Source organism: Purpureocillium takamizusanense, chromosome 6, assembly GCF_022605165.1.
Source record: "Purpureocillium takamizusanense chromosome 6, complete sequence".
In the NCBI taxonomy this organism is placed as follows: domain Eukaryota; kingdom Fungi; phylum Ascomycota; class Sordariomycetes; order Hypocreales; family Ophiocordycipitaceae; genus Purpureocillium; species Purpureocillium takamizusanense.
Window position 1 is genome coordinate 1,097,892 of NC_063073.1, and position 24,853 is coordinate 1,122,744.

The 24,853-nt window shown below is 59.5% G+C and overlaps 7 protein-coding genes across 8 annotated transcripts; 3 read left to right on the forward strand and 4 right to left on the reverse strand.

Moving 5' to 3' along the window:
* Positions 1-2,294: 2,294 nt before the first annotated feature.
* Positions 2,295-3,817, reverse strand: JDV02_006813 ((S)-2-haloacid dehalogenase). Its single transcript, XM_047988241.1, has one exon. It carries the CDS (start codon positions 3,562-3,564, stop codon positions 2,737-2,739), a length of 828 nt encoding a protein of 275 aa, XP_047844234.1. The 5' UTR covers positions 3,565-3,817; the 3' UTR covers positions 2,295-2,736.
* A 4,959-nt stretch (positions 3,818-8,776) lies between these two features.
* On the forward strand, positions 8,777-15,284 carry JDV02_006814 (uncharacterized protein). The gene is made up of 4 exons (XM_047988242.1): positions 8,777-9,559; positions 9,679-10,186; positions 10,308-13,667; positions 13,726-15,284. Exons 3-4 carry the CDS (start codon positions 10,565-10,567, stop codon positions 14,754-14,756), a joined length of 4,134 nt encoding a protein of 1,377 aa, XP_047844235.1. The 5' UTR covers positions 8,777-9,559; positions 9,679-10,186; positions 10,308-10,564; the 3' UTR covers positions 14,757-15,284.
* A 347-nt stretch (positions 15,285-15,631) lies between these two features.
* Positions 15,632-17,408, forward strand: OTU2 (Ubiquitinyl hydrolase 1). The gene has a single exon (XM_047988243.1). The coding sequence runs from the start codon at positions 15,969-15,971 to the stop codon at positions 17,001-17,003; it is 1,035 nt and encodes a 344-aa protein (XP_047844236.1). The 5' UTR covers positions 15,632-15,968; the 3' UTR covers positions 17,004-17,408.
* JDV02_006816 (Methyl halide transferase) lies at positions 16,897-18,533 on the reverse strand. Its single transcript, XM_047988244.1, has 2 exons — positions 17,692-18,533; positions 16,897-17,583 (listed from the first exon to the last, which is right to left on the reverse strand). The coding sequence occupies exons 1-2, from the start codon at positions 18,238-18,240 to the stop codon at positions 17,236-17,238; spliced, it is 897 nt and encodes a 298-aa protein (XP_047844237.1). The 5' UTR covers positions 18,241-18,533; the 3' UTR covers positions 16,897-17,235.
* A 2,000-nt stretch (positions 18,534-20,533) lies between these two features.
* Positions 20,534-21,853, forward strand: JDV02_006817 (uncharacterized protein). Of its 2 annotated transcripts, XM_047988245.1 has the most exons (4): positions 20,534-20,676; positions 20,750-20,774; positions 20,848-21,529; positions 21,614-21,853. In XM_047988245.1, exons 1-4 carry the CDS (start codon positions 20,647-20,649, stop codon positions 21,675-21,677), a joined length of 801 nt encoding a protein of 266 aa, XP_047844238.1. In that variant the 5' UTR covers positions 20,534-20,646; the 3' UTR covers positions 21,678-21,853. The 2 variants fall into 2 exon arrangements, with proteins under 2 accessions (XP_047844238.1, XP_047844239.1); XM_047988246.1 differs by having other exon boundaries at positions 20,750-21,529.
* Positions 21,854-22,164: 311 nt separating this feature from the next.
* Positions 22,165-22,953, reverse strand: JDV02_006818 (uncharacterized protein; the record flags this gene model as incomplete). The annotated part of the gene is made up of 1 exon (XM_047988247.1): positions 22,165-22,953. The coding sequence occupies one exon, from the start codon at positions 22,951-22,953 to the stop codon at positions 22,165-22,167; it is 789 nt and encodes a 262-aa protein (XP_047844240.1).
* A 911-nt stretch (positions 22,954-23,864) lies between these two features.
* JDV02_006819 (uncharacterized protein) lies at positions 23,865-24,119 on the reverse strand (the record flags this gene model as incomplete). The annotated part of the gene is made up of 1 exon (XM_047988248.1): positions 23,865-24,119. The coding sequence occupies one exon, from the start codon at positions 24,117-24,119 to the stop codon at positions 23,865-23,867; it is 255 nt and encodes an 84-aa protein (XP_047844241.1).
* Between the last annotated feature and the right edge of the window lie 734 nt (positions 24,120-24,853).

The window sequence follows — 24,853 nt, forward strand, 5'->3', positions numbered from 1 at the left end:
CAGCTACGACGCGACCAAGGTCGATACCTTTAGGGTGCCAGACGCCCGCTACGTGCGTCCCTCTCTCAACTTTGACCTTGAACATGTGCGTTCACCTACCTAGCCTCCTTCCTGATCGGAGAAGCCACCTCAGCCCGGTTGGCCGCAAGACAGCGTCGATGGTCCCATCCACGACTCTCCAGCAATGATACCGATGCGGCTCATGGAGCTCGCTTCTGGCCGACACGCGCGCTGCCGCCGCCGCCGCGGCGCCGAAATTCGAGACGGGCTGTCATGGCAAGCCGTATGCCACTCAGCATTGCGCGCTAGGCTGACGTGCCAGCAGATTGTCGAGATGCATTGTGTGTCACCATAACCAGCGGTACTGTGAGGAAGAAGCCTGGTTACGTAGTAGTCCTCGAGAGGCTCGCCACATAAACTCTCATTACCTCATACACAATCTGACGGACGCTACTGCCGCAAGCCTTCAAGACAACTCGAAGCGGTCGGTGGACCACCACGGCACATCTTCCGAGGCGTTCGAATCTCGACATAAGCTCTGATCCCAACACCACCAGACCCGGTCGCGGAACGCGGAGATTCGATGCCGCGAACCGATCCTGGCAAGCTAGTAGCTCGGCTGCATCAAACCGTCGTGGCATGCCATGCCGCATCAAGAAATACCAGGCCCTCCAGCGTCCTCTGCCAGCACCGCTTAGCGGTGCTGGACATTGTGCCGCGGGCTGTCTCGCTGTGCGAGGTCTCGGCGTCACAACCAACAAGCGCTCGAGTCTTGAGCCGGCCTGGCTTGCAACGATCCCTCCTCCAGTCCTCAACTCTGGAGCCGTGCCGGTGGTGTGGGTCGCTGATGGGGGGCTAGCTTCACCTGGACATGGGCCATCCTGGCTTAGCACCAGGCATCCAGGAGCCTTTGGTAGCGGCGGAGACGACATGGGTTGAGATTGAGAATGTGTGCGTCTGTACCCATGTCGTCTGGATTTCGACGATCATGTATCACTCACCTCGGTGGGTGGGCGGGCATCCGATGTTTATACCATCCCGGGAGCAGGCCCCCTGGATGGGCAGGGCTTCCTCTGCGAGACAACCTACACAATCACGTCCTCTCTGTCGGAGTCGAAACGATGCATGTCTCAGGCCTGGCACCAACCACAGATTCTTGGAATCTTACTCGATGTTGCATCGATTCATCGAGCAGGTTGACAGAAATTTGAGCAAAGTATTCCAGAGAGCTGGACCGACACCGCAAGTGCATTCTCAACTCATGTCGCAAGGACAGTGTCATGGCGGCGAGAAGAGTTGAGACCGTGGTTTGGCCACGTAACCACGCGATTCGTTGGCAGGTTTCGGATGTTGCACAGACAACGCGGCAGCCGGCACGTCCAAGACACCACGAGCACTTGTCTCGGAGATACGTGTCTCCCTTGTACTACGAAGTACTACATTCTGTGCTCCAGCCACTTCTTCTGGCAATTGTGGACTGCACTCACGCGTCAATGGCCCCGGGATGCGAAGATGTAGCCCCTCCGGCATGGGCTCAAGACGTCTGCGGATATCTAACGCTGTCTATACGAGCGCAGGCACCCAAGCGATGGCTACAAATTCCTCAGTGCCGGTTATTGAAACGGTCCCTCGCGGCCCGTAGATCGGTTCGCTCTATCCGGCCTTCTCACGAAGCTGCCACACTATTAACAGACCGCTCTTAGCAACTACAAGAAGATTCTCAGTGCGTAGGGAGGTATCACAGCCCACTGCCTTGGCGTCCTTTTCAGGGTCCATATCATTCGTTCGAGATGTGGTCTGCCGCGGTCCCACTGGCGGATTAATAAGTGACGTCCAGGAGGGTAGCTGAACCCATGACATGATGACACTGATCAAGATCCGCACTCGGTTACACTGTTTGGCAATACACGCCTACGAAGCCCCGGTCAGAACTAAGGCGAGAGTGTCATCTTGACACGCACAACAAGCGATGTTGCTCAGGCATAGTGTCAGTCGGGACTTTTAAGATCCCAAATAGGTCTATCAAGGTATGGACTTGAGCCGGTGGCACCGGAGTTGAGCGATATCGACGTCGAACCGTTGCGTTGCAGCGTCAATGTGGGACCCACGTTGCGAGGCCCTGCGTCTGCGTCTCACTGAAACACCAAACGAGCTTGCCCTCCGGCATGACTCTAGCGAGGGTCGTCAAGCGGGCCGGCATTCATACGTATTATGCGAAGCGGCCAGCAGAGAGGCAGAGTAAGGTTCTCCAGCGTCCAGCACACAGGTTGACAAAAGGGGCACAGGCGCACAGCTCATGAAGAGACTTGATGGACTATGAAGGGAGGAAGAAGAGCTCTATAGGTGGCCGGGCGAGAGAGAGAGAGCAGTGAACGAGCCGGCCAACTGAGAGGCTGACCAACCAAGCCACAACACAGGCCATGCCATGACCATGATCATAAATCCAGATTACCCCCTACTACTTATTTGTAGTCGACATGGGTCCCACGTTTGCACTGCGAGACCGGGACCGGGCATAAAACGGAGTGGCAGATGGCCAGGTTCAGGGTTCCGATAGAAGCCCACGATCATGTCCAGGAACAATAAGCAGCGGATGAGCTCGCGACAGCACTTGCCGCGCCACGCAGGGCAATCAACAATATCAGGAAAGCGAATAACGACATGCTAGCTTCGTTGAGCCGGCGGCACACCCAGATCTAGATCCCTTTGTGGCCTCCTATCGGCTGCTTCCTATCATCATGAAGCAAGCTCACGCAACTGCTCCGCCAGCGTGACGAAGCCGCCCTCATCCTCAGCGATCCACAGGTCAACCCACTCGCGCGCGCGGCCATACCGCTCGTCGCCGCGGGCCCAGGCCTCCTCGCGCGGGCGCTCGACATAAACGGTGCGCAGGCCGCACGCGCGCGCAGACTGGAGGTCCTCGAGGTGGGCGGCCACCATGGCGACCTGGCGCGGCTCGAGGCCCAGCTCGCGCGCCGCGCCCAGGTACGTGGCCGGGTTAGGCTTGTAGGCACGGAACGTCTCGCCCGAGAACAGGCGCTGGAAGCCCAGCCCGCCGAAGTCGTCGAGGTCGCGCAGCAAGGACACATTGCCGTTGGATAGCGTCGCCGTCACGACGCGGCCGCCGGTGTTGAGCTGCGTGAGACCTTCGGCCGAGTCAGGCCAGGGGCGAAGGCGATGCCAGACGAGGCTCAGCGAGTCGAGCTCGGCGTCGGAGTAGAGCCCGCGAAGGCCCCACGACTCCAGCAGCGTGGCGAGGCTCTCGCGGGTGTGCTCGTCGATGGTCTTCCAGGCATCACGCCCCGGTTCGAAGGACCGGGTGAAGGCGCCGTACGACTCGTGCCACTCGTGGGCGAAGCGTCCCCAGCCGTCACCATCGGCGCTCAGGGCCCGGGCGCGTTCCCGCGTGGCGTCGTCGAGCAAGGCGTCCGGGGATGCGAGCTTGCGATGGGCGCGCAGGGCGAGCTCCTCTGTGATGGAGCCGCGCCAATCGACGACGGTGCCGAATACGTCAAAGGTGAGGCCCTTGACCTCAGCGAGCGGGGAGACGGTACCAGGGGACATGATGTTTTAGGCGCGCTTCCGGGCGGGTATCCGAATGGCTGTGTACTCTAATATAATACAATGCTTGGTGTCGGCTCTCATACTATACGTAGATGAGTGCCGGGATGTGATAGAGGGGGGTGGTGCTGCTGCTGCATCCGAGTGTGATGGTGTGTCGTCGCGGTCGTGGACATGGTGGTTGTGTCCATAGGGACGATGGGAATGCGTCATTGACGCAGGGCGCAGTATGTCATCGTCGCATACCGAGGTAATGATAAGCGTCTCGGATACAGACTGGCTGGCTGGCTGCACTTTTTTTTTGGGCCGAAAGACGCCATCATCATCACATGACAGAACCTTGAGACGGCGAAGGATCAAGTCTCAAGATAGCTATAAACCAACAGCGACGCGTCATGCTTTGCCGGCACGTTTCCCGTTGTCAGGGGCTAGATCTTCTCGATGTCATCTCCGTCTTGCCTTATGAAGCGCCGGTCAATTCCGAGCGAGCGTTGTTCTGTCTGCGCAGCGTCTCGCATCCATGGGCGGTGTCGTAGGGTAGGCAGAGGAAGATGTGACAAGTCCACAACAAACACCCGAAAGAGGCGTCCGGCAAAAACGTCCAATGCAAGAGACGCGAAGACACTACCTATCACGCTGGGAACTACACCTCGTCTCGATAGGATTGTCTGCATTTGCCGCTGAAAATCCCGGTTTCCCGGGTCGAGCATCCCCCCCCCCCCCCCTCTTTCCGTGGGTGATGAGACCCAGGTCAGGTTCTCCTGATCCTGCATTCCTCCGACAGGCACAGCAAACAACCACCATCACAACCACCATCACAACAAGAAGTCTTTATGGCTCACCAACAAACTCGTTTCAGATTGAAGATGGGCAGGCAAAAGAACCCCCGTTTCTCTCGCCGGTCCTTGGTCCTATTGACTGTCACGTACCGCGACGCACTGAAACTGGCTTCTCTGTTTCCTTGGAGTGTGGGGCTCGGCGCCACGTTCTGACGATGGGCGCAACGAGCCTCAGGAGCCCAAGGTACCCCTCGTACTAACGCTAGTACGGAACTACCTTGCGTGAATGCACCCGCGGACAAGGCCCGACTCATCCCATGCTGCCCGCCGGGAGATGCGCGGAATAGGTAATACCATGTAGATACTTCGTACATACAAACATACATACACACTTACGATCCGCGCCCGCGGGGCGACGACGAGGAAAGCGGAAAGAGACAAGGAGGTGATGCGTCAGATCGTGGCTGGAGGAAGAAGGAAAAACAATAAGAGAGATCGGGGCGCGGTCGCCGTTGCGCTTTTCGGCATGCGATGCAGGCTTGGTCGACTTACAGACCGCGCATGGCGGCATTGTGTGTGTGTGTGTGCTATGCACCCCTCTCACAAGCCCTCTGCCGCTTCGCCGTGCCCAAGGCCCGAGCTTCGCATGCAGCATCACTTGAGAAAAAGGGGTGCCTTGGATCTCCCGATACAGGCGCGTTAGCTCATATGCACGACGGATGCTGCTGTGCCGTGCCCCGGAGTGAAGAGGGCCCTGGGCGCGCGGGCGGCCCGCGATCCCATGCGTCTGCGCCCGCTCCTGCGCCTGCGTGCTCTTGTTGTTGGTTGGCACCACCGAGAACCTAGATTTCGTCACACCGGGCGCCCCGAGGTGAATGTGACAACCAGACCCAGCTTCATGTCGCTCGTCGTTTTTCCCGTCCCGTCCCACGGCCTTCTGACGCCGCCACAGAAGGGGACCGACTCGACGCCAACAAACGGTCCCCCACGGGCCGACGCGCTGGGCTGGGCTGCTGTGCAACCGCGTCCCGCAACAACCCCCCATATTTCTCCGCGCTCGGCGCCGCCAAAAAGAGTCGACTAAGGAGGAATGGCCGACTCTCTGCGTGTGTACGAAGTACAAGGTCGCCCAGACACACGCACACACGCTGCGGAGGTACAAGAGCAACGGCGAGCCGGTCTTGGCTCTCTGCTCTCCGCGCAAGTGTAGTATCGTGGGGCTGGTTCGCTGGCGGACGAAACCCACAGATTTGCTTCTTCGACCCCTCACTCTATGGCGCATTTTTTCTTTTTCCCCATGCATATTTCTGGAGCTCCCCAAGGGGTGGCGGATGGCGGGTACGACGAGGACACGCGACGGCTCGATGGACCGGGCCGGAGGACTTGCCCGCGCCGGGCGGCTTCGAGAGGCGTCAAGCTTTTTGGGCTGCCCGCCCTCTTGGCCCTTTTGCCTTTGCCACGAGGGGTCTGACAAACAACGTTCTCTCTCATCTCGCTTCCTGCGCGTGTGCTCCTCTGTGTGTGGGCGTATGCGGTCCGTGATGGCGCGGATCAATGGGTCCTGCTAATCTGGGGGTAAAGACATTGGACGAGACACTCCGGGTCTGGCTTCGGTGCAACCTCCAGATGAATCATCCATCAACACGGGTTGTCGACCCTGGAGCATGGCTCGTTCATCACAGTAGCATCAACCCTGGGCGGCAGTTATAAAGTTCCAAATGCCGCGTCCGGTATCAATCATGGGCCCGACCCGCCCGGTTTCTTTCGCCCTTCGCTGGGACGCTTTCGTTCCGCTCTGCTTTATTAGGTCTGTATCGTCTGAGCCCCCGTCTAATGCCCGCACCTTGCACTTCGTACCACGTTCCTCGTCACTGGGGGCGGGCCAATGTCAAGCTAGCGTGCAGATATTGGAGTTTTGAGGCTTCTGTTGGTTGTTGGAGTTGGCGGCGTCTCCCCAAGCTGGTACGCACGTGTTGCAGGGCTGACGCAGAAATGAACGAGCGTCGGGCCCCTGGGTCGGCTCAACTCGTCCCGCGTGCCTGTTCGCGCCGATTGCCGCACCCAGCAAGGTCTATCCCTCCCCGTGTTCCCTGTTTTGGAAGTTACTTTTTGGCCCATCTTCGTCTGTTCTAAATGAAGCCAAATGCCTGCATCGTGGACATCAGGATGCCGCTCGGACATGCCTGCAAGGATGGAGGCGAGTCACACGAGCGGAGTCAGTCAATCGTTGTTCGGCCGTCACTCGCCGAGCCCGCAAGAGCATGTCAGCCCTGCCGTCGAATGGGAGCACAGACGACAGCCTGACGAACCTTTCAGAGTTCATCAATTAAGTTACACGACCCTTCTGATAGGGAAATGAAGTCCAGAGACGGCCTCGTCCTCTGTACCCCTCTTGGGCGCGGCTAAAACGGGTAAAGGGAGTGTCGTCTTGCATATCGCTGGTGGTGCCGCCCGGATCTATTACTACGTCCGTATTGCGGGAGCTTTGACCTCCTTGCGGACCGGCTCTGTGCCGATAGATTTTCATGCATGCCGCAGGCATAGCCATGTCTGATCAAGAGATGCAGTCGACCAAGATGCCTCGAACCGTCGCACAGCAGCCGCATTCGTGCCTGAGCAATTCTCGCCTTGCAAAGATGGGGCTGCTCTACTACCATCGGGCGGGTGCCGTGGCATCAGGCCATGGCAAATGAAGCCTCCTCGACCCCTGAACAGGGGTGATGCCTGCAACCCCGGCTTTGCGATGGCGAACGAGTGGGCTTTTCGTCGTGGCTGACCCCGAACTGCGCAGCGACGGCCAACATCTTCCCAGGCCGGCGACTCGACGGGTTTGCTTTGTTTGGTCTAGCCAACGTGCCGTGGCGCGAGAATGGCGGCAAGCCCTGTTGATGCGGGCTCACTTGATTTCCTTCGAAACAGAAAACAGGCGTAGATGTTCAGTAAGCCCTCGGCGCCATCGGTGTGCGAGGCAGCCTCCGCTCTCGTTGGTTGGCCTCGTCGATGTCGGCGTGGTGCGCGTAGCCCTAGTCCAATCTCCACAAGCATTGACATGAAACATGAAACGCAAGGCGGGAGGCTGAGAAAAAGCTCTTTCAAAATGCTTGTCCATGTTTTTTTTTGCCGATCAACGACGGCCCGCGGCGTGGGGGGCGGCCGAAGATGACCTGCAATCTCGAGGCTGAGGTCTTCGTGGAGCCTGCCGCAATTCGGAGAGGCCGGCTGCACAGTCCAGTTCAGGCCAGGCAATCTCGCCCACAGCCGGCCATGGGCTGGGCACAGGCCCTGGCATCTGGCTCTCGCCAGTACCGAGGCCGCGGGACGCCAGCGTCCTGGAAGATCGGGGCACAGGCGACCAGGGAGCTGGACACGGATTAGCTTGGTGATGGGAGTCGCATAGCTCGTGATGGAGTGCAGTAGTCGTTGTAGGTGCGGCGCAGGTGCGGCTCGAGGGCCAGCGAGCGTCCCGTTGAGGTTTGTCATCGCGAACTCTTGTTGAGGCAGACCATCGAACGATGAATTGTGGCCGAAGAGAGAACCGGGGCTGATTGGGGCTGCCAGCTCTTCTACCCCGCCTTGTCCCAAGTACCTATGCGATGCCTACGTCGTGCCGCGACGGCCCAGGCACAGCATCACGAAAGAATTTCGACGCCGTCGTGGGCCGGACGTTTTGATCCAGGACGGGGGGCGTTCGTTTGAGTTCAACGGCGCCGTGTCGGGCTTGGCTGCCGCCGCAGACATAAAGCCATGCCGCCGATAAGGCATCCAGAAGCACAGTGATATAAAAGCCAGCACTTGAACTGTACCACGGGGGTGAGAGGCACAAATTGGGTTCGACCCTGGAAGAACTGCCCCGATATGATCGATGGCCGGCCCAAGCCACTCGAGGTGGCCCGGCTGGTCTCCGCGGTCTGGCTAGTTGGAGTACGTACCCCAACGGCCGGGGGTGTTCCTTGGCTGCCAAGCCCAGATGGTCCCGGTCCGAGCGAAGGCCTCGTTGAGTTGTGATGGTGGCGGTTGATGGCTCACGGCCTTCTTGTTCGCTTCGGGCGAAGGGGGGGTGGGGAGAGATTGAGGGGGACCCTGGGGGGCCAGGCCGGGGGGCGGCTCCTGTGCATGGCTTGTGCTCCCGTCCCCCGAATTTGTCGCCTTGGACGGCCTAAGGCACCACCTCCACCACGTCGGGCAGGCGGACCCAAGGCCGGCCTTGCAGGTTGCAGGTTGGCTCGTCCGCTGCAAATCCGCCACGGCTGGGACCTGGCCTGGGCCGCCATCAGCGGACCCAGCACCCTTCTCCACCAAAGGCGCGCTGCGCTGTGTCTGTTGGCGTGCCTGGCTGGCGCCTTCTGTCCCAAGCGTCAGCGGATGCGTCCCGACAGGCCCGTCCTCGGCAGCGTCTCATCAATGTTCTCGTCTGCCTTCGCTGCGGCCTTTGCTGGCTGGCGTCCTGGCCAGTCGTGCTCGGGTCACACAGTTGGAGCGTGCTCCAGCATGCGTCCAGGGCTCCCATTTGCACCGCTGCCGTCCAATTGAGGCCATCAACACGCCATCGAGCGGCACCCACCCCCCACAGCGGCGTTACAGCGTTCTTTCTTCGTTCCCGCCATGCATCGCCAGGGTCCCTGACGAGTCTTCACAGGGGCCTGCGTCTGCTTGCGCCTCCTGCTCGAGATTGAGTGGTGAAGCGGCCCTCGGCAGCAGGGCGACGACAATGCCCTCGTGCCTCGTGCTGATGGCCAAGGAGGCGTCCATGGCCACATGTGCTTCGAGCAACAGCCCCGAGGATAATCTTGTCCGCTCACCTCACCATCACGAGCTGCTGGGGTCACTCTCCGGTCATCGTAATAGGTGGATACGGTACTTCTTCGCGCATACATTAACCACTGGAGCTGCTGCAGCCCGGCCCCGATCGTCCAGACCAGACCCTGGCCGGTACCTCGTCGCCTCTTTCGCTTCTTCATCCAATTTCCTCTCTGGGGCACTACTCGTACTGGGCGTGTACCTACCTCCGTTGACAGGAGACGGGGCCTTGTTCTTCCTCGTCTTGCCTCCGATCGCTTCTCTCTTCTCCCACGCAGAAGTGTCTTTTCAACGCCACCGAGCCGAATCGCGGAGACGGTTCCTCCTGTGCGACGACGCGAGACCCAATGGCCTGCGCATAACTCTCGTCAGTCTTTGCGGCGGAGAGAGCTCTCTCCTTGTGCTGCTGAGTGTGTCTCATTGTAAGCAACATTGCCCAAGTCGCGCTCTTCTTGCCAATCTCCAGCCTTGTCCCAACCACTCGCCCATCGCCGCTGTCGTGAAGCGACATTGTCTCGATTGCTGACCTCCGCGCGCGTAGTTTTCGTTTTGATACACTGATTTCGACACCCTCTTCGCTGGCGCGCCACCTGTCTTTCGCTTATACCCACTCCAACCATCCTCCTCCGAAACGCGCCTCTGCAGGGCAACCAAAGGTGGTCGGAGACCGGATACATCTGCGCAATTGGTTCACGGCATGACATACGCACATTTATACCATCGGGCCGCTGCGAGACACTGATTCGCCTTCCTTCTTTTCCTGCGATCAGCGACACGGGCATATATTGGCGAGGAATCTCTTCTTGTTGGTCGGTGATGAGCAAGACCCCGAATAACTGAAACACGGCATTTATTGCCCTGTTCATTCTCGGCTGGAAACGAGTGGTACGTGAGTTTCGGTGATGGCTTGTCCAACAGAGCAGGCGCGAATCTCGGCCGAAGCATTGGGCACGGTTTGGTGGCCAGAGTTTCATGCTGACATTCCCATCAAAAGCGACCACCATAGTGCAATTTGTAACCCTCGGGGGCGCATGCGAAACCTGCAAGCCGTAAGTTTGCCAATCCCTGCGTTGAGTGTCGAAAGGCGTTCTGGCCTGAGTCGTCAGCCTGGGGCATGCATTGGCCTGCGTCAGCATTTGCTTTTTGCAAGATGCTAACAACCTGTGGAAGATCGACAGAAGCAATTGTTGATTACTGTAGATGCGTGGTCGTCCAGTAGTCCGCATCGGTGCTGTCATTTCTCAGCTGCAGGCATCACTGTGAGCCACCCAGAAAAGGCTGGTCCGGCCGATTGTCTTGCCTCGAAACCTGAGGGAGCAAGCCACACTCGACAAGCTCCTGAGGGCTTGTTGATGCCTGTCCATATCATCCGCGGGCTGCGCCATAGCCATTAGCCCACGTTACGCAGCCGAGTCCGCAATCGCAAAATGGCCGTCTGGGAAACCGATGATGAGTATACCACTGGCCTCGGAGCTGGCTCGTTGCCCACGCCACAGAGCGGCACCCCGTTTAGGACTCCGTCCGGGGCCTCAAGGAAGTCGAGTCGCCGCCGCTCCGTCACTCCACCCGGCAGTGGTGCACCTCCGACGCCAATGTTGACCGACAGGAGTGAGAAGAGGACGTCAAGGGACGTGACCACCGACGAAAGCATCAGTATCCTCGACCCCCGAAGGTTCACGCCGACTTTGCATGCCAACCTCGTCTCAGAGATTTTGGCGCTGAGGCGCGACCAAGAGGAGAAGACAAAGCAGATCGAGAGCCTAGAGTCTACCTTGCATGCCGTGAGAGAGGAGCATGACCGCCTCCAGGTGAACTTGACAGACACGACCAAGGAGAGCCGCTCGCTGCAACGCCAACTGTCGTTGCTGGAAGGGGGGACTTCCTCGGCGCTGGGTGAGCTCGCACGGGAACGCGACGACGCCGTCGAGTCGATTTCCGAGGCCAAGAAGCGCCTCGACTCTGCGCAGCGCAAGATTCGAAGCCAGGAAGATGAGTCGCAACGAGTTCATGACCAATGGGCACAGGAAAAAGAGGCATGGGAAAACGAGAAGCGCAAGTATGAGCGCAGGGTCCATATCGCTGAGAGCCGTCTGAAAGTGGTGCTTGACGAGGTGGCCGCAGTCCAGGCGTCGCACGTGAACGGCGGACACAATGGTGCGAGCCAGGCTCACGATAGCGACGCGGAGGAGAGCGGCAAAGAGAATGATGTCGGCAGTGTCAGGACGATGAGCTTGACAAACAGCATTCGGCATTCCCTCTTGAACACATCTGGCGTCGGGCTGCTACAAAACGGCCACTCCTTGGCAGACGAACTGAATTTTGACGATGACGACACGGACATCGACGGACGGGAAAGTGTCCTGTCGAACCGCTCGAGTCCCGTAAAGCGCCGCCGTACCTACAGCCGCGACGGCATGCACAGCAGAATGCACCGGCGAAACGAGAGCATTGAGAGCCTGAGACGGCCAGGCAGCGTGGCACGTACAAAGCCTTTCATTGTCGAGTCTTTGACCGAGGCATTGGAGCCCGAAGGAGAGGACGATGCAGTAGAGGACACCATTCTGGGCTCAACGGCTCATACGGCTTCATATGTCGACAGCGGGATTCAGTACTCGCGGCCCCCTTCGCCGGCACACGAAGCCCCAGCCGTCAAGCCGGCCACCCCCGAGCTCCCGATTCGCGGCAAGACGCCGGACGTTGACAGCCCTTCCAGAGGCGACTCCGAAATTGAAGCTAACCAGAGGCGAAAGCGGGTGCACATCAGCCGGCCGCTGATTATCGAGCCGTCTAAGACGAGCAGAATGGTATCTGCTGCTGCTCAGACAATGGAAGGCCCGCTCAGCCCGCCCAAAACCCCTCAATCGCCTTATAGCGAGCTGTCGCCGTATTCGGATGCCTCAGAAGGGATCATCATGGTGTGCTCGTCCACGCAGACAGAAGAGCCGCTGAGGATGGCTCGAGGGCTTAGCCCAGCACGTCTCAACGCACCACCTCCACCACTGGCAATCCCTAGCATCAACATCCAGCCCCCGACCAGCCGGCCGACTACTCCTCGGTCGCCTCGGCTTCCTCAGCACTTCAAGCATTTTGGTTGCCAAGTCAATATGCCCATCTCGAGCGACACGACTGATGCGTGTGTGCAAACGGAAGGCATACAGACTGACAAGAGGCTAGCGTTGCTGCCGCCACATCTGCAACCCTCTGCCATCTCGTCACGACCGACATCGCCCAATGTATCCGTCGGCTTTGGCCAAGATAAAACCTTCAACCCAACGCCTGGCGAGATTCCTGCGCGCAACCCCAGGAGGTCTGCTCGCGGGCGAGACTCCCACGAGATTCCCTCTTCACCGGTCTCTCATGGCGACGGGGACGAGCTTCATAATGTCTACCCTGGTGACAACGATGATGGCCCGCTAGCAAATCACAAAGGCGCGCTGGTCAGAAGGCCTCACCGGTTCAGCAGCCTTTTTGCTGGCTTTGACACGGCTAGCTCGGACGAGGCAGACGAGTTTGGCGATGCAGACTTTAGCGACGCCGAGTATCGGACCGCCTTGTCGGCACCCAGACCCCAGTGCGTCTCACGTCGACAGCCGCGGCGCGGCTCGTTCGGAACAGTTACAACGTCTCCGGAACAGCCACCGGCCAAACAGACTGGGGCCGCCGTGAACCCGGTCAGCTCCGAGTTGTACAGCTCCTTCGGCCTCCCAGGGAAGGATAACGAGCCGAAGAAGCATGAGAAGAAGATGAGCAGGACTTATGAAAAGGCCCCCGCCCCCCCACCGCCTGCCCCCTCCAGTCGAGCCAGCATTATGCGGAAGGCGGCGATGATTCAAAGCGGAATTGCTAGCCACCAGGGCCGCTCAAGGAGCCCTAGCCTCCCTGATGCGAAATCTCCCCCATTCCCGATTCCCACGCGCGCAAGCTCGCGGCAGCCGCCGTTCAGCTCTAGCACACCAAGTGACGGACAGAGAAGTCCGACTCGTCGGGACTATTGGCATCGAAGGGGCAGCAGCCGCTCTTCTTACCAGACAAACACCCTCAGAAAGGTGCGCTCTGCAGCGGCTCTCCCGCGGAATCAGCGACACCGCCGTCATGGTAGCCGTTCGCCCCCTCCACTTTCGCCCTCGACCGAGGCTCCCGAAAGCCCAGGACTGCCTCCCATGCCGCGCAACGACATCACAACACCTCGGAACAAGGGCCGCCCCAACAACAGCAACTGGAAGAGACATCGCCACGAACTTTCGACCAACACGGACAACACCAACAACACTGAGCCGACCACGCAGACAACTGGCTCTCAAACGCCCGGCGTGGTTGATGCCATTGCGCAGACCATGGTTGGAGAGTGGATGCTCAAATATGTCCGGAGGCGCAAGTCTTTTGGCATGCCAGAGTCGACTGGCAAGGACGACTCAAGCAATGATCGCCACAAGAGGTGGGTTTGGCTTGCTCCGTACGAGAGGGCCATCCTTTGGAGCAGCAAACAGCCGTCCTCGGGCAGCGCCCTAATGGGCAAGACTGGACGCAAATGTGAGTGAACCGAGGCATCGAACCCGACCGACCACTACTCGTAACTGACATGAGGCAGTGACCATACAATCTGTCCTCGACGTAAAGGATGACAACCCTGCGCCAAAGGTCATGCCAAATGTTTTTAATCGCTCGATCCTGATTCTGACCCCACAGCGGGCTTTGAAATTCACGGCCACCTCGGCGGAGCGGCATTACCTGTGGCTCACAGCGCTGTCATTTCTGGCACACTCGTCCCAGGCTGTGCCTGATATACCGGCTCCGCAGCCGCAGGTCAAGCAACAGGCTCAACCGCAGCAGCCACTGCCAGAGTTTGACATGCCAAGGACAAGATTCAAGCGGGGTGGAATCAGAGACTCGATCCGCCTTGCCAAGGGCAAAACAAACGCTGGAAGAATGGGCACCTCGAGCGTACCAAGCATCCCTAGCATCCCCAGCGCGCCGTCATCACGTATGGGCGAAATGACAAGCTTCCGGCAACCAGACTTATCGCCTGTGGCGTCTGGCCATAGCCGAGAGGAGTCTCGAGATGCCGCGGAACCACCCTTCATTCCACGCTTCACCGAGAGGAGCAACGGGACGGCTGCTCACGGCCGAAAGCGCAGCAATACCGGGGGCCATGTGGCCCCGCCCCTCTCCTTCCGTGGCTTCTCCGGACCGGCAGGCACCGGAGCCAACCACAACTCATCAGGCAGCACTGCCAACGCGAGTGTCGGGACGGCTGGATCATCGGATGTCTACCAGTCGCAGGCCTCGTCGAACACGACTTGGGGTATGAGCCACCCTCCGTCACAGCGCACATCGGAGGCATCCTCGCGCCCGGGGGGCAACTTCTTTGACGCCATCGGGACTGTACGCATGGAGGCCTTTATCAGCCCCCTGGCATTCTCGCAATTTAACGACTACCCAGACGAGCAGGATGAATTCCGTCATACGATGCGACGGCGGAGCAAGGAGATTCGAAGGCGAAACAGTCGCAGTCGGCACCGCGAGCCAAATGGGCATCGTGGTGGCCGCAGCGATCACTACGGCCGAGGGAGAACCATGGACGAGGATTACTTCAAGGATGATCCGTTCAAGGGCTTCTAGAAGCTACGGCCAAACCAAGTCTGCTTGAACATTCATGCGATACATTATATATACCAGCTGTCAGCGGCTCGCGCAAGCGAAGCCAGTCCCTTCACCACGACGGATACCCTTCTGTTTCTTTTTGTATTATTCGCGTCATCACTCATTTTCGATGCTTCACGCGGCTTGCCGACTGGGTTCCACTGGGCCCCGTACCCTTGCGGAGTGGGTTGTTTGGACGATGGCGTTTTGAGGTGAATCTTGTGTCATCCTGGTTCTCCCCTTGCCACGATGACGGTGGGAGGAGTCTGGGGAAACAACAGTTGCGCATCTCGGGGGTGGTACCCAGCGCACGTCTGTATTCAGCGCCTCTTGCAGGTCACACGGCCTTATGTATGGACTTTTTGTGCATGGGCACATGGGGATGGCTATAAAAGCAAGTGGACATGTCCAAACATGTATCGGAGAGCTGTGTTCGCGTGTCGTGCGTGAATGTGCCTCGATGTAACCTCCCTCGTAGTTGGCTTAGTTCCTATGCGTCTACCTTACGCTCGCGCGTTTTCCCATCCACGGGACTTTGAAACACCAGTCTTGCTTCACATGGAAGGGGGACAGAGTTCCACGCGGCAGTAGAGAGCGACGAGTTGACCACCACTTTGAATTTATGTCCTGCAAAGCAAACTTGACACGGCACGGCACAAACAGTCGGGGACTTGTCATAGCTCAGCTCGCCCCCGTATGTGCGTGAGGAAGCGCCAATGGCGGTGGGTGGGCTGCTACAGCGGTGGTGTGCTATGGCGGGTGACCTCGAGCTTCTATGTGCCCCGCAGACACTGGACTTCTGCCCAGGGGAGGAAAAAAATGTCGCCCTGCTCGGGCAACGTCAAAGGTCCCTACTACTTCGTACCCCCGCCATCGTCCACCCATCATCCACCACCGCAGTACTCTGCAAGCTCTTGCACCACCCTCGGCGCTCTCAAATCCGTGCGAAATCAGTCTCGGCTTGAACTACGACTCTTATTGCCTCTCTGGCTCTTTCCGAAGAAACCCCAGGCGGCACAGGCACAGACGCACGCACCCCATCCATACGAAGTCCATAGACCATATGTCGCGCGCGTCTGCCTCATATTCACGGGCTCGATCGAACGCTTTTGCTCATAAAGAGAGAGACACACACACATAAACACAGGAGCAAGCGCGGAAGGGGGTCCTAGAATTCTCCAAAGCTCAGGCATGGAGCCCGCCGCCGCCGCCGCCGCCGCCGCCGTGGGGGCCGAGACGCTGGAGCGGGCGCAGGCCCGGCACCGTAGGGAGCTCAAGGACCTGCAGGGTCGCATCACCAACAAGAAGAAGAACGCGACCAAGAAGACGCGCAAGGGCGTCAACGACGAGTGCGCCGAGATGGAGCGCCAGACGCGCGAGCGGCACGTCGCCGAACTGGCGGCCCTCGCGGGCGGCGGTAGCGGGACGACAGCAGACGCCGGCGGCGGCAACGACCGTGACGACGACGACGAGAACAACCGTAGCGGAGAGCTCGAGGAGGCGGCTAGGAAGCTCAGTATAGGCTCGACAAACGAAGCTGAGAAGAAACCTCCCCAGCCGCAGCAGCCGCAGCAGCATCAGCAACAACAAGAAGGCGGCAAAAAGCGCAACCGCCAAAAGGAACGCCTTGCCCGCCGCGCCGCCGAGCAGGAAGCCGCCTCCGCACGCGCCGAGGAGGAAGCCTCCTCCATGACGGACCGCCGCGCCCTCGAGAGCTCGTACATGAAGAAGGCCTTTGCGGCCAACGATCTCGTCGAGAAGGACATTGAGCCCGACGGGCACTGCCTCTTCTCCGCCGTCGCGGACCAGCTGGCGCACAACGCCATCCCCGTCCGCACCCCCTTCGCTGCCGCCGCTAGAACTTCGGCGTCCTCCTCCACTACGGAGCCCGCGTACAGGGTGGTGCGCAGGGCCGCCGCGGCCTTCATGGCCGACAACGCAGACGACTTCGCGCCCTTCCTTGAGGAGGAACTGGACGCGTACGTGGCCAGGGTGCGCGACACGGCCGAATGGGGCGGGCAGTTGGAGCTCACGGCCCTGGCGAGGCGGTACGGCGCCGAGATTCGCGTCATCCAGGACGGGCGGACGGAGCGCATCGGCGAGGAGGAGGGCAAGGTGACGGGGAAGACGTTATGGCTGGCCTATTACCGCCACGGCTATGGTCTGGGTGAGCACTACAACTCGCTGCGCAGGAAGACAACACCTTCACGGCCAGCCGATACTTGACGCAACCACCCCAATCTTTCCCCCGATCGGCGACAGAAATCAACACATGTCAACTACTGCATAACGACGATGCTGGGCTTGAGGAAGCGCCATGTATATACATGGAGAGAGCAGGCGGCCATCGTGACTTTAATTCACAAACTTTTTTGGCGCATTGGGCATCATTCTATCACAGCCTCTGCCTCCTCATTCTCTGGAGTTTTGACGACGCCCCACGGGCATGTCGCCGACATCACCGCGTCCACACGGAGATGAAGTCCAAGACCGAGCCATCCTCAGATGTCCCGGCTGGATGTGTCCGTGAAGGCTTGATAATGCTGAGCCGATGCAGTTCACCCTGGCAAGGCTTGGAGCTGGGCTTGTGGACGACGGTCCCGTCGGTGTTGTACGAAACTTCCTCGCCGGGAGCTGACAGGAGAGCCTCGTACACCTCGGGGTTGAGACCCCAAGGCGGGCCGGGCTCGGACAGAGGCTTCCCCGTCGGAAACTCGAGGCAGACGAGACGCCCCTTTGGATGAACAAGGTCGGCCATGCGCTTGGCCCAGCGAGGGCGGGCTTCGGGGGGCAGGGCACATAGGAACTAGGGTTGCTAGTCAGCCAATGCTCCAGCGCAGCGTCGTGTTGCTGTGAATATTGCAGATGGGACGGGATTGACCCGCGACGGAGCTTGCCCTGGGCTCAGACTTACAGTGTAATCGTAAATGAGATCGAAAGTGCCCGAGCCGTCTGTGCCGATGCCCTTGGACCAGCTCCCATCAAAAAAGTCGCCAGCCAACCACTTCACGTCGCCCTTTTCCAGGTCTTGCTCGACGGGTTTGTACAGCCCCTTGCTCTCGGCATCTTTCCTGTTCTCCTCGGCCATGCGCACGGCATCGGGGCTGTAGTCGAGACCCCAGACGTCATAGCCGAAGGAGCTCAAGAGAAGCACATCGTGCCCACGGCCGCAGCCAGGGACGAGTGCGGTGCGTCGGGGAACGCCCTGAATGAGGTTTCCACGAGCATCACGTTCTTGTGCGGGCGGCACGAGGTCAGTGCGCTGGGCGAGGAGGTCGGCCAAGGCAAGAGAGGGACCGGCGCGGTCCCAGGGCGTGAAGGCCTGGCGGTAGAGCGAGTCCCACTGAGAGGGGTGGGAAGTGAATGGCAACGAAGCAAAACTCTGCTGTAGGCGGGATCGCTCCTCGGGGGTGATGGCGGGAGCCGAGCTGCTGACACTGTTCTGCGTGGAGGCGGCGGCCATGTTGACGAAGAGGAGGTGGTACTGGCGGCGGCGGTGGTGTTGCGGTGGAGGGTCGTCGCGGGGCACTTCGGCTGGGTTGCCGTTGTGGTACTGCAGGCAACGGTTGGAACGTGGGTGACGAGGCGGGATAATGATGGCGTCGGACCTAGGATGCGCAATCACATGCAGCGATGGGGCGATGAAGCGCCCATGGGCAGAAACAGGAGCAGAGCACGAGCAGGAGACGAGGGAGACGAAGCAAGAAGGTGGAAAGCGAAGCAGGAATCGGGAGCGGAACGGCGGGCGGCGGCAGCGATGGCGGAGGGGAGGGGCAGAATGGTGGAACGAGCACTAAGATCGAAAGTTATAGCGGGGTTGTCCTTCGCAGCCGCCCGTCCAGAATGGGGGAGCGGAAGCGCTGGTCGTGCGAGCTGCTGTTCCGATGGAGCCCATATGGATGTGAGGTGTGGATGCAAACAACGGGGATTGTCGCCACGCTTGGGCGCTCGGCTGGGTGGGTCGCCCACTTGCTGGAGGAAGACGTCACCAAAGATGGTTTTGGAGGGCGGACTAGGCCCCGGAATTCGGCGACGGTGCCATTACGACAAGGCTGGTCCAATTGGGGCGAGCCGGCGCCAGGCCCTACATGGAGGACAAGTTAAGTTGAGGCCATCGCCAGGAGTCGAAGAGCCGGGTAGAGATGCTCAGGACCGAAGTAAGGTAGGTACCCGTTGGAGTCCACTGCCGTAACATCCTGCAGTGAGACAAACGGAGCACGTGCTCGCGGGGTGCGCCTGCCAAGCTCAAGCCTGACCCCCTTTGACTGCGCACCACCCGGTGTCGTGTCTGCCTGTCATGGCTTGATGAGGAAGGCATCACCTCCAGTGTCCTACCTCGTACGCAGTACGAAGTAGTTACTTCATACTACTACCAAGGGCCCGGTAGGACAGGAATGCGTGCTATTGGTACGCCACTGAACAGACCAGAAGACGCCACAACGTTCGCCGTTGTCTCACCGAGCTGCACGGTGGACATCGCAACCCTTGAAATGGATTACACTCATGTTCCGTGTTTCTCTTTGGTCCGAGGTTGCACGTATGCACGTAGTGTTCGAAAGGCCTCGGCAGCCAAGGAGGTCTATCTATATTGCGAGATGTGATGAGACACAGGGAGCAATGCTGGAGCTGGTGATGCGAGATGGTGTGTCGATGCAGCAGATTTCACCAAGGGTTTTAAAGTGCAGTGCCTTTGTATCTTTGGAGGAGTCGTGGACAGCACCTTGTTGACGATGGGGGGTCATTCCTATACATAAGAATGACCATTGCGAAATGGGCGTGAATCAGAGGCAACACGCGCGAGTTGCGTAAGAGATGAGGACTCTTGGCTGCCGTTGCCGTTTGATGTTGTCCTTGTCGTCAGTATCGTTGGCGGACAGACTGATGGCAAGTCCACCGACTTGCCCAACAAGAACTTGACAAAATATCGCGGCCGACATCCGTGCTTGATCAGACTTGGACATGCGATGATACCCTCATCCGTCATCGCTTTACGTGGTGAAGCTGAGCGATAGCCAGCACGAGAGGCACACTGCCAGGCAACAGCAACCTCGTAAGGGTGGTTGACGTTGCTCCCTCACCTCTCGCCCACCTACTCTCCCCGACTCTCACCTTTCCCGTCTGCTGGCCGAGAGGGGCCCGCATACCGCGACAACTGACGATAGTTCTTTCTCTTCATAACCTGTTTCGCAGCACCTCTTCGATTCTAGCAACAATCGTCGTGCCATGCTGACAGCTACGATATGGTATGCCCTTTTCGTGATTCGCCGTTGGTATACTAGCTAGCTGGTGGATCACGCGTCTCGGTGCCCGTCCAAGTTCTGCTTTTTGGTGTGTAAGCATTGAGTGTCGTGGCGCCTTGGGCCGGTTCCAGCATATAGAACTCGATGCTATCTCAAGCGGTAGCCTCTTTGGAGAGCAGGTCCCCTATCCTCAGGCATCACGTGCCTGGGGATCTGTGGGCGCGAGCAGCATCAGATACCGAGAATCTAGGGAAGGACATAGTCAGGCGATATTTTTCTCTTTGCATTTTTATTTTTTGTCTTGTTTGAAAGCTTCACTTCGCAGGTCAGTATGAAAGGCGTCGTAGCTCCCTGTTGGCGCCGCCCCGCCGGCGTTTGGGCGGCATGCACCCCAGAGCCCACTCCAGCGGCTGGCTGCTGGCCTTCGGCGCGGGCGGCTCCACTGATTTGTGCCTCGGCTCGGGGGGGCGCGGCAGTCCTATGTCATCAACCAACGTCGCGACGACCACAGTGCAGCTCCTCTCTTCCCATTCTCATCGACTGCGGCGCGCCGCAGATTATAATCCACTTTGATACTTTTGGTTGTTTTTCTTTCAATTTCTTCCTTGTCATCTCGAAACCCGCCAACCATGGATGTTGAAAGTCTTTTCGGAGTCAAGGCAAGTAAAAAAAAACAAGGCCACTCTATGCTACCACCACTGCCATCACCGGGCTAACTCGATCAACTTCCAGGGCAAGGTGGTGCTCATCACCGGAGGCAAGTAACGCCAGCGACACTCCTTGTACTCACCCGCCCACCACCCCCTACCCTTCTACTAACCCTACGACAGGCGCCAAGGGCATCGGCCGCATGATCGCCGAGGGCTACGTCGCCAACGGCGCCAAGGTCTACCTCACCGGCCGCGACGCCGCCGCCTGCGACGCCGCCGTCGCGGAGCTCCAACCCCTCGCCTCCCGCAGCGGCGCGTCCGTCCACGCGCTGCCCGCCAACCTGCAGGAGCTGTCCGAGTGCGAGCGCCTCGTCGCCGCCCTGACCGAGCGCGAGCCCGGCGGCCTGCACGTGCTGCTCAACAACGCGGGCGCCTCGTGGGGCGACAGCCTCGACGCCTACCCGGACCACGCCTGGCACAAGGTGCTGACGCTCAACCTGCACCGCGTCTTCACCCTCACCCAGCTGTGCCTCCCGCTGCTTGAGCGCGCCGCCTCGCCCGCGGATCCCGCCCGCGTCATCCACATCGGCAGCATCGACGGCATCCGCGCCCCGACCATCAGCAACTTTGCCTACTCGGCCAGCAAGGCCGGCCTGCACCACCTGTCGCGCGCCCTCGCCCGCGAGCTGGGCCAGCGCGACATCACCAGCAACGTCCTCGCCTGCGGGCCCTTTCCTACCAAGATGATGAAGGCCACCCTCGACTCCTTCGGCGATGTCATCAAGAACGAGGTGCCCCTTCGGCGCATCGGTAACCCCTCCGACGTGGCCGGTTCCTGCATCTACCTCTCGAGCAAGGCCGGGTGAGCCGAATCCCCCTTCTATTCTATCCCCGTTCAATTTACATGTGGTCGACCACGGCATCTGACGCCGACTTCTTGCTATAGCGCGTACTGCAACGGGGCACTGATACGAGTAGACGGCGGTGCGTCGCTCGCGTCCAAAATTTAGGCAGCTTGGAGCAAGCATGGTGAGCTTGAATTGGGGCAGATCGGCATTCGGAGGCGGAATCTCATGTACATAGCCGCGACAAGGCAAGCAACAATGTAATCTTCTGGGTTGGGGGTCAATATAGGAAGGCCGCTTCACGAGCAGGCGATGCATCATCTTCGGCCACTCACTCTCTGCAAAACACAAGCTTCATGACGTACAATATAGACAACCTGCGAAGGGGGAAACGGCTCTGGGGGGAACATGAAATCATCCTTCATGACAGGAATGATATCCAAACACGTCCCATCAAAGACATTTAAAACGTCGTGCTCGAACCGTTGCGCCAACGTGACCGGACCAACTGCTTGTAAGCCGACTCGGTGGTATCTCGAATGCAAAAAGCCTCCCCTCATGTTCTACCAAGAAGCGCCCCTCCCCATGACTAGAATAAGACTTGCGTGTTAATTCAACAGTCCATTCGTTCACCGGCTCTCCGGCTCGCCCCTTACGCGCAAGCCGCAACGCCCGCCGCCGCGGCGAGCACCACCGCCAGCGACGCCGACCACCCCCAAGCGTCGCCCAGCCTCCCGGCCGCTGAGTCCTTTGTCTGCGTCGCCGTGCCTCCCGCGCTCGTCGTCTTATCCGCAGTCGCTCCTGCTCCTCCTCCGGTCGTCGTGGCGGTACCGGCCGCCGTCCCGGTCGCCGTCGCTTTCCCACTGCTGCTGCTGCTGCTACTGCTGCTACCGTCGTCGCCGTCACCACCGTCGGTCCCCTTCTTGCACTCCGTCGGCAGCGCCGGCACCACCCCGGCATCGCACTCAGGCTTGGGCTTGATCGTCGCCTTGCCCGCCCCGGACGTCCCCTCGGGCGCCCGCTTGAGAGCGCAGTCGAACAGCCAGCACTCGTGGCACTTGATGTGGTACAGCGCCGTCAGGCACCCCTCATTGAGCCCGCATAGCGACTTGCACGCCTGCTCGTCGTTGACAATGGTATCGCTGATGACGCCCTTGGTCGATGCCGCCGACGCCGAGGTGCCGAACAGCAGCGCCGCGGCGGCGCTGGCGATCAGGGCGGTGCGCATCCTGGGCGAGGGGGACGCGCCCGTGTAGTCTTGTGTGTGTGTGTGTGTGACAGAGAGAGAGAGAGACAGGAAGTGAAAGTCGGAGCGTGTGAAAGTAGGAGCGCCGTGGGAATGAGGAGGAAAGAGAACCTTTCTACCGTTGTGATTCTGTGGTGTTGTGCGCGACGGACGACGACACCGACGACGCAGGCGACCATGCCCTGGCGCATGCATGTATTTAACGCCCGCCCATCTTTCCGTCCAGACGCCTATATCTCGGCCACAATTTACGCCGTCTTATTTTCAATCGTCTAGGAGATTGCAGCAGGATTTCAAGCCATCCATGCAGCCCTACAGGGTGCGCAGAGGGCCAGGCGTGTTGTTCGACTACTGCTACTAGTACTATCTCAATAGGTAGCTCCCCCTCTCTCTGTTGACCCCTGAATCGATCCGGCGGCTGTAGCCGCCTTGGGCTTGCATTTAGCCTTAAACCACAAGCCACAGTCATTATTTAGCATGCCTCGAGAGGTCAGAGAGCAAGAGCCCTTGCACCTGGGCGAAAGGGTCTCGTCGAGTTGCAAGCACGTGGCCCTTCTCGTCGTGCAGCTGGTTTGCAAACGCCTTCGTCGACCCCGACCCATCCGTTCGAGTGTGCGATGGTCTGACACGATAGACCTCTTCACAATCAAGGTGTGTGCAAATCCGCTTACGCTGTGTGAAGAGTGCTGTCTTTTGCTATATGCCAATCGTCTCTTCAACCGTTGACTGTCGCCGCGGTGATGCCATGTACAAGTGGAGAAGGGGGAAAACGGTCGAGGAAAACAGGTGGAAATGAAGCGGTGCCAACCCCCAAGGTATATATCATGCTTGCTGCGCCATAAAAGCAATTGCCATTCCGCCAATTTCGTGTGCCACTCTGGATCATGTCGCCCCCAACCTAGCCAGGACCTGAGCCCTCTTTAACGTCTTTGTTCTGTAAATGGGAAAGAGATATGTCTTCCGGCGGGCAGTGTATTACGACAGGCTCTCGGGGGTGAAGGAAATGCGACGTCCGCGCTGTTCCACTCGATCAAAGGCCCGCGGGCGCATTATTGAGTCGCACCGCGCCGGTCGCCGTCGTCGGTCGTTGCAGTGAGCTCAGCTCGTCATAGGCCGCAGCTCTCAAAGTCGCGAACCATGACAGCGACCTGCGCCCTCTTGGCGGCCTCGGCGACGAGAGTAAAGTCCTTGAGGAAGGCGTCGGTGGAGGGCGATGTTGGCAGCCCGGGCTGCGCTTGCGCGGGAGGCTGCGGTGCCGCGGGCTGTGCCATGGCATTGGTGGGGGACGACTGTTGTGACGAGGATAAAGGGGCCGTTGAAACGGTGCGCGAGCCCATCGGTGAAGTGATCGGGGCGTTCATGCTGTGCGACGGGTGACAGGTGTTTGTGTTCGGTCTCGACGAAGGCGTTGACGATGCGCTGCGACCCTGAGCGGGGAGAGAGGACGATGCAAGGACGATGCAAATTATAATGCGCTGCTGCCGGGCCTGAAAAACAAAGACGGCTAGTATCGTGCACAAAAGACAAAAAGACCGCCCGTCAAAGGACGCTCGTGGACCAGGTAGCGCTCAGAGAGTCAATGACGAAAAGGTTCCTGTGCATGCGAGGCTTGTGACGATGCAGCCGAGACTAAAAGGTAGAAGCCAGGCGTCGGCGGGGTGCAGGGCGGCGTCCGGCTTCGGCAAACGGCGAAGTGTGGAGAAGCCGAGATGGGACCGTGCCTGTGTAAGAGAAAAAAACTTGGGACAGGCAGCCCCAAGGATGGAGATGCCAGTCTAAAGTCTCTGAGGATTGCCGGGCTACTGTATCAGTCGACGGGCGCGACTCGGGACACGAGACGTGGGCGGGCGGGAAAAAAGAGTGGCCCCCTCTGGCCGGGCGGCGAATCCGTGATGCCTCGGCCTGCCGACACCGAGCGACCCGTTCGGGGCCCCGTCTTCTCTGACGTAGGGTTGGATTCGACCACGCGAGCCCTAGAGTACTGTGCTGGACAGTACAGACGGAGGGACAGCGTCTGTGCAGAGATGGTGACAGGCTCGGCGACGATAAGCGGCGGTTGGTTGCGGCGACGAAGGGGCGCCGCACGGGGACTCGA

What these genes read in the sequence shown, in the direction of transcription:
- JDV02_006817 (XM_047988246.1), top strand. Translation starts at nt 20,651, where the DNA reads ATGTTGAAAGTCTTTTCGGAGTCAAG. An exon ending in AAAGTCTTTTCGGAGTCAAG is followed by an intron (nt 20,677 to 20,749) that starts GCAAGTAAAAAA and finishes ATCAACTTCCAG; the next exon opens with GGCAAGGTGGTGCTCATCAC. An exon ending in TACCTCTCGAGCAAGGCCGG is followed by an intron (nt 21,530 to 21,613) that starts GTGAGCCGAATC and finishes TTCTTGCTATAG; the next exon opens with CGCGTACTGCAACGGGGCAC.
- JDV02_006816 (XM_047988244.1), bottom strand. Translation starts at nt 18,240, where the DNA reads ATGGCCGCCGCCTCCACGCAGAACAGTGTCAGCAGCTCGGCTCCCGCC. An exon ending in ATCTCATTTACGATTACACT is followed by an intron (nt 17,584 to 17,691) that starts GTAAGTCTGAGC and finishes TAGCAACCCTAG; the next exon opens with TTCCTATGTGCCCTGCCCCC.
- OTU2 (XM_047988243.1), top strand. Translation starts at nt 15,969, where the DNA reads ATGGAGCCCGCCGCCGCCGCCGCCGCCGCCGCCGTGGGGGCCGAGACG.
- JDV02_006814 (XM_047988242.1), top strand. Translation starts at nt 10,565, where the DNA reads ATGGCCGTCTGGGAAACCGATGATGAGTATACCACTGGCCTCGGAGCT. An exon ending in GGGCAAGACTGGACGCAAAT is followed by an intron (nt 13,668 to 13,725) that starts GTGAGTGAACCG and finishes GACATGAGGCAG; the next exon opens with TGACCATACAATCTGTCCTC.
- JDV02_006813 (XM_047988241.1), bottom strand. Translation starts at nt 3,564, where the DNA reads ATGTCCCCTGGTACCGTCTCCCCGCTCGCTGAGGTCAAGGGCCTCACC.